Source organism: Palaemon carinicauda, chromosome 11, assembly GCF_036898095.1.
Source record: "Palaemon carinicauda isolate YSFRI2023 chromosome 11, ASM3689809v2, whole genome shotgun sequence".
NCBI classification, from domain to species: Eukaryota; Metazoa; Arthropoda; class Malacostraca; order Decapoda; family Palaemonidae; genus Palaemon; species Palaemon carinicauda.
Window position 1 is genome coordinate 154,961,607 of NC_090735.1, and position 7,500 is coordinate 154,969,106.

At 37.3% G+C, this 7,500-nt stretch overlaps 1 protein-coding gene across 1 annotated transcript in view; it reads right to left on the reverse strand.

Annotated features, from left to right (window-relative positions):
• The window catches only part of LOC137649537 (uncharacterized), a 65,001-nt gene that overhangs the window by 490 nt on the left and 57,011 nt on the right, over window positions 1-7,500 (reverse strand). The window contains exons 10-11 of the mRNA XM_068382523.1: window positions 303-446; window positions 1-190 (exon numbers count right to left, since the gene is read on the reverse strand). The exon at window positions 1-190 is cut by the window's left edge and continues 490 nt beyond it. Of these exons, the coding sequence (XP_068238624.1) occupies window positions 1-190; window positions 303-446 (334 nt within the window). The remainder of the gene's footprint in view (window positions 191-302; window positions 447-7,500) is intronic.

A 7,500-nucleotide genomic window follows, 5' to 3' on the forward strand; every position in this document is an offset into this window, starting at 1 on the left:
ATAAAGGAGGGAAGACATCGTCCTGGACTTTGCCAGTGGTATTCACCTGGGAATCGTATGGATAAAGTTTCTCCCCATTTTGACTGGGCATATGATACCCTTCTTTTGGGTCCCGTTGTTCAAGAGTTGAAGGAAACTGAAGTATATTGGAATTGTACTCCAGGCAGGAAGGATCAATCGTTGATGGTTCCTTGGCCGAAGTATAGAAAGAATAGACATTATTTGGGGTGCTTTTAAACTATTGGTGACATTGCTAACGTTATAATATTGATTTCAATATTTCATCATCGAAAACAATATACCTGCTGATGTTGAGCAGATGCGGTGTAGTAAGGCACGTGAGGTACTTTCTTGGCTTTCGTCTGTAACTGTACTGCTGAGGGGCACTGTAGATGGGTGTGCAAAGTCCCTTGGTTTGTGTACTGGGGATATTGAACAACACCAACCTATAATAGAGGAGAAAATTGGAGTCTGATGACACGCGTAAAGTAGTGTAGCTATTATTATTACTTTCCATAAACAAGGATAGTTTTGCCTAATTTCTGCAGCAATCAAAATTACACAAACTCATGATAAAAAGCATGACAGAATTATCTTAATATAGGTTCTTTAGATCTTCAGGAAGTCTATTTACTAATTCTTCTATTATAAGGATGTAGAGCTTAGTTGATTATCTTATACTTTAGTCATTGTTATATTATATGGAATAAATAAATGCTATATTTTGAGCAACAAAATAATCTTACCATGATACTTTTGTCTCAGCTGTTTATTCGAAGTCGTAACAAATTAGGAGATAATCACATTTCAGTATTTATCATATGATTCTTTAACTGTAAAGATAAACTAATCGAAACATCCTAAGGAAACAAAAAAGAATTTAAAAAATAAACCTAATCTTTTTCTCATTTTATAACACAACTTCATATCGTCACAAAATTTATTCAAATAAAAACTTTAAACAAAAGTTTGGTTAGTTTAGCTGACCATAGAAATGATAGAGAAAATGGGAAAATAGCGAAAGTAATTACAGAGAAAATAGGAAAATAGCAATAGTAATTAGAGGGGGGGGGGGGAATATAGTTTCTCAGACTTATTTGTCATATATCATAATATAAAAGAAATCCATTCAAATGTCATTCTTTCACTCATAAAAAAGTACTAACATTGGAAAACTATATTAACTTCATTGCGATTCTATCTAATTCTAGGAATATGAAACTTAAATTGAATAATTATATCTATCCAGTAGCTCTGATTTTATACTATGCATATGTAATCAAATCCAACGTAATCAGTAAAGTAATTATTGAACAATAAATATACAATGCAATATTCCTCTTTTGTAGAATTAGAATCAATACACATTCTCACCAACACACTCTGACAAACATACACTCAGATAAATATATATATATATATATATATATATATATATATATATATATATATATATATATATATATATATATATATATATATATATATATATATATGTATATATATATATATATATATATATATATATATATATATATATATATATATATATATATATATATATATATATATATATATATATATATATATATGTGTGTATATATATATATATATATATATATATATATATATATATATATATATATATATATATATATATATATATATATATATGTATATATATGTGTATATATATATGTATATATATACATATTGTGAAGAATTTTCTTCACTCTTCTTTCAATCGTATTTTTAGCTCTCTTCCACTAATACTATAGCTACCCCTTAAACATTCTCTCCTACATCTAGTATTCTTTAACGAAACATAGGGTGGACTAATCTAAACTTGATGACAGTGGCGCACGCCATGCTCGTGACGTCACAGCGTAGATACGCACAACAGATGGCCTTAGTCGTAACCCCGGCGTATGTTGGTTCTTTCCTTAAACTACATGGGTTGAGATAAAATTCATAAACTGCACATTTTATATAAATTCCAATACTGCTGAATTAATGCATCTTATATTTCTCAATACCAATTAAGGTTTGTTAATTTTAAGATGTATGCCCATCGCACCAGTCCATTGCTAATTAATCATTTAAAATATTATTTTTAGCAAGCCAGAATAGGTAGGATTATTGTATATATAAACTCCCTTAGAGCAGCAAGATTTCTCTAAGTATTTAGTACAAAATCTCGCCTCCTCTGCACTCCTTGTAACAATATAATGCCCTGTCCCTAAGTCCCGATATGGCACCCCCAATGGATTACCGTGCGCATCAAGCTCCTCACCTGTCTGGAAAGGTGAAGCCAGGTGATCTCTTCGACCGTAGAGTCGAGCCCATTCAACGAGAAGCTGCCCTTGCCTCCTGATCTGCTGGGTCAGTGATTCTGTGCACTTCTGGCTCACCCCCATCCCATCCCACTCTCCCAAACGTGACTCACCAAGGAGTCCTGTTGCTGCCGGTCGGAGAGATTGAGAAGAAGAGGACCCTGGGATACCATAGTTGTAGCCAACAAGGATTCTTGGGGTGAGCCAGGCAAGAGGGCAACGTGCCAATTAGTGCGACAACCAGGTCAACAGACGGGCATAGGACTAATCTCAAAGGAGTGCAGGTACTACATCAATGGCCATTTAGTTTTCCCCCATTTTTTATTTAGCTTAGACTAATTTTAACTTGATAGGGAACCTGGCTAATTACACTATTCGGACTGTGTGCGGTGGGATTGTGTGTAAATATTTTTCCATTATTATTTCTTGCTTGGAGACTAGCATAGTCTCTGGGTCACGTGGGCCACGTGCCAGACCCCATTTCGATTTATTATTGCAGACCACGTGTCTAACTAACTAATTTCCATCATTTTGAATTGCTTTCAATTTGCATTTCTTTTATGATATTTTTGTGTTGTTAAGATGTCCGTTTTGTTTTCATGTAAATTTGTGAAATAAATCAATATTAGGTTAATTAAACCTCTTTAGTATTTTTGCTCCCTCATTTATTTCAATGTATGAAATGAATAGTTGATCACGGGACAAAGTACCCAATATTTAAAGAGAAAACCTAAGTAAGTCTAAAGGTGGTAACAGCGAGGAACTTTGCATTAATATATTTGCTTCGAAGGTAAAGATCCTTATCTTTAAACTTTTAAACTACTTTACATCACTGCTCCCATTTTGGATTTTGTCTTAATTACATTAACGTAAATTACCTGTCCAGCATTTCATTGGGGTAGCTGGGACGGAGCCGGAACAGAGCCTGAGAATGAGATGACTATAGACCTGACAAAGCTAGAGTAGGCCATAAATTATTGACATTTCTACGTGTGGAGTGCTTCGGCCTCTGGACAGTAAAATTTCCCCCTTTTGTATTTAGAGTGATGGTTACTGAATTGTGACAGTAAAGTATTAGCAGGGTGTTTGTGCCCCGAGAGTAAGTGCTCATATCCTCCCCTGTTGAACTTTATGTAACTGTTATAAGGAGACTTTCCCGGACTAAGTTCCCACTCAGAACACAACCATCAAAAAATTCTCCACACGAGTGGTCCTTCGAACCGGATCTTTTACCTTTGACTTGTGAAGCATTAACGTAATTAATCAGCTTGATTAAGCATATAGTAACTCGCTATATCACTTACCCACACGCACACAGCCAGTTTGTCGAATGTGTAATACCCAAACTTTAATTGGGAAGAGAAATTTGTAATCATCATGATGTTTTTGTATCGACCACGTGTTTAAGGAAAGAACTACGTAACCAGGTTAATTTGTTGCTTGAATGTTCTCTACAGAAAGACTAGAATTTGTCGTAGGAACTTCACTTTGTCTCGGATCCGTTCACCCACGTGTGGCGGAATCCACTTATACCAGAAAGTTCTAAGCTACTTGAACTAAGGTTTTTTGTTGTTCAGACGCCCGTGTTTACTGCTCAGCTAGAGCGCCGGTGTACTCGTCCTGTCAACTAATTTTGCTAGCTAAGCATCTAATTTGTAACATTTTGTACCTTGGTCTACCTTCCTTTGTGTCGTTTACCTTCCCTAACCAACATTAACTTTTCTAACTAACATCAACGTATACCTAGCACGTGTCCTTGTCCTAAAGAGCGAATTAGTGCAACATAATTTTAAGTGTTCTTACGAGTAACGTAGAAACTTAACCCCAAGTCCGTTTCATTCCACGTGTTTGTTCCAAGATGGCGGATCTTGTTTACAGCCCAAAACTAAGGGTTCGTAATTGTTTGCTACCGTAAGTAAATTACTGCGTGTAGTTAATTTAATTTCCTTTAGCGAGGAGATATTATTTGTGTCCTTTAGCGACAATATTTTTGTTTTACCTCCGCGTGAGGGAAATCTCATTTTTGTTTAGCCTCCACGAGAGTGCACTTTAAAAGCTAAGTCGTTGCCTCGAGCGCCAATCTACATTTTGAATAGTTCAGTGGTTGCCTTAGTGCACCCTTAATTGTGAAATCGTCACAACAGTGTCAGCCTCGACCTGTTATTTTAACTTTTAACTTAATACTTTGCATTCATAAGCCCATGTGCTTTCTAATGTTTTACTTTCAAGTAACTTAGTTCAATCATTTATCGCCAGGTGCGTATATAATTAATTTTAGCAAAGTCTTTAAGGTCACGTGACCTGGGCATCGTCTGCTTTGTTGGACCCGGGTCACTTTGAATTTTAAAGTAATTTCATGAGTTATATGTTTTTTGTCCATTTAACCATTTTTCTCCCATCATGAGTAAATTTAAATCTTCAATTATCAACCTTGTAAATTTGTAAAGTTTCATTTTTACATTCCTTTTGAAAATTCAGTTATCCCTTGTTTTGTTTTACGAATCCGTTCATCAAACGTGGTCATTCCAAGATGGCGGACTTCATGTTTAACGTAAACAATCCTTCACCGCCTAAGGCGGAAACGCTTAGCCCCGAGGAGATTAACGCTAGGCTTAAGGAACAGGAGTTGACGTTCACCTTTGTGTGTAAGGACGCAGACCTAGGACTTTCATGCTCTTGCTTCTGTAGATTTTCCCAGCATGGGTCCAGAAGCCGTAAATCATTTCAAAACCCTTATTGGTAAAGTAAGAGATGAACTTTGTAATTACAAGAATTTTTGGAGACGTCATTACGACCATCCTATTGTCAAAATAAATTATCCCGTGCTTGCTGCCTGTTCAAGTAAAGTTGAAATTGCTTTTAATAGCCTCATGGCTCATCCAAATTTACTTATAAAACCTAATCAGTCTTGTTCTTCTTCGAATGCAACACCTTCAGTGACACGTCCCCTAATTGTTACTTCTAACGTATCGGCAGTCAAGCACAATGTTCATAATTTTGTCTCAATTCCCCAACCAGTAAAATCGTCACATTTCAATACTATGTTGCCAACACGGCATACGACTAGTAATTTTGTGTCAATCCCACGTGCTCCGTCCTCATCTCCCAACCTTAAGCTACCAGTGTTTGATCGCCCTCAACCCCCTTTGTCTTTGCCGCCGGTGACAGTCCGTCCCGGAGGAAATACCATTCATCGTCTAAACATGGACCCCCCTCGTGGTAGCGCAAATACCACTCAACCTAACCGTGTGCTTGATGGCCAGCAGAGGCCTGTACCGGTTGTAGATTCAATCATTAAAGTCGTACCATCCCATGGACCAGTGCTCACGTTGCCTGACTGTCCAGTTCTTAAGCCCGTAACATCCGCTCCAACCCGTGTTCACGCTAAAACATCCATGTCAAAATTTGAAACCCGCTCTCAGAATGAGGCGCGTGACCGCAAGGTTAAGACTTCAGTTGTCAGAAAAGAACCTTTTGCGCTGACGGCGGATTTAGCGAAGGTCACATGTGTAGACCTAGCACCGGAGCTTAGAGCCTGTTTACAAATCAATTTGCTTAAGGATAACGGTACATTGAACATCATTCATTATTTTAATTCACTTTTGTATGGCACAACTGTAAGCCTTTATTATTTTTGCCAAGTCATTCAGCAGCATTTTTTCGGTCAATCCCATGCTTTAACTTTAAAACATAAATTTAATTCTTGCCTTGACAATTGGTCATTTTATTATAATCCCCCTGACATCCCTCAGCTCATGCTGAATATAACTTTTCCTTTAATTACTCCCCTTGCAAACGTTTTTCTTAAAGACGACATCCAAGACCCAAGCTGTCATAAATACGATGTTCCCATAGACCTAGTTTGTCCCAGTTTAACATTCAGGCTAGTGTCAAGCAAATTTTCACCTTTAAACGCCGAGAAGGAAGTAGCTTTTCTCCCTTTGTCAGGCGATGAATACAGAGTTTTCATTACGCCAGTAATTTTCTTTGTAAAATCATTTAATGTAAAAAGTTGGGTGTCAGACCGGGATTGGGATTCACCCCCATAATTTTTAATTTGTCATTTGGCCGGACTTGTTGCTGAACTCGACTGTTATTGGCTTACGTTTTCTTTGCTCTATCCGTACCCCTAGGGTGGGAAGAATTGAGTATTTTTAATCGTTTAATTACTATTGCATCGTACGTTTCAAGTTAACACTGATCATTTACTTATATAAACGCTTCCGTGAAACTTTGCCTGCGTGGTTCAATTTTCCCTAAATTCGCGTGAAAGCTTAACTTTTGATTCAATTGATTTTGATTAACGCCAACAGCGTTTTTTTAACTTTAAACGGACGTTGATGTGAAGAAAAACTTCACTCATCATTCAGCCAGTAGCCTTATCTCGCTCATACTAACAAGTAGTTGAATCACATTTGCCGGAACTAACCCCTCTCCCTTTTTTCTCCCCTTTATCCCCAGGATGTGAAGAATTTTCTTCACTCTTCTTCTTTCAATCGAATTTTTAGCTCTCTTCCACTAATACTATAGCTACCCCTTAAACATTCTCTCCTACATCTAGTTTTCTTTAACGAAACATAGGGAGGACTAATCTAAACTTGATGACAGTGGCGCACGCCATGCTCGTGACGTCACAGCGTAGATACGCACAACAGATGGCCTTAGTCGTAACCCCGGCGTATGTTGGTTCTTTCCTTAAACTACATGGGTCGAGATTAAATTCATAAACTGCACATTTTATATAAATTCCAATACTGCTGAATTAATGCATCTTATATTTCTCAATACTAATTAAGGTTTGTTAATTTTAAGATGTATGCCCATCGCACCAGTCCATTGCTAATTAATCATTTGAAATATTATTTTTAGCAAGCCAGAATAGGTAGGATTATTGTATATATAAACTCCCTTAGAGCAGCAAGATTTCTCTAAGTATTTAGTACAAAATCCTGCCACCTCTGCACTCCTTGTAACAATATAATGCCCTGTCCCTAAGTCCCGATATGGCACCCCCAATGGATTACCGTGCGCATCAAGCTCCTCACCTGTCTGGAAAGGTGAAGCCAGGTGATCTCTTCGACCGTAGAGTCGAGCCCATTCAACGAGAAGCTGCCCTTGCCTCCTGATCTGCTGGGTCAGTGATTCCGTGCACTTCTGGCTCACCCCC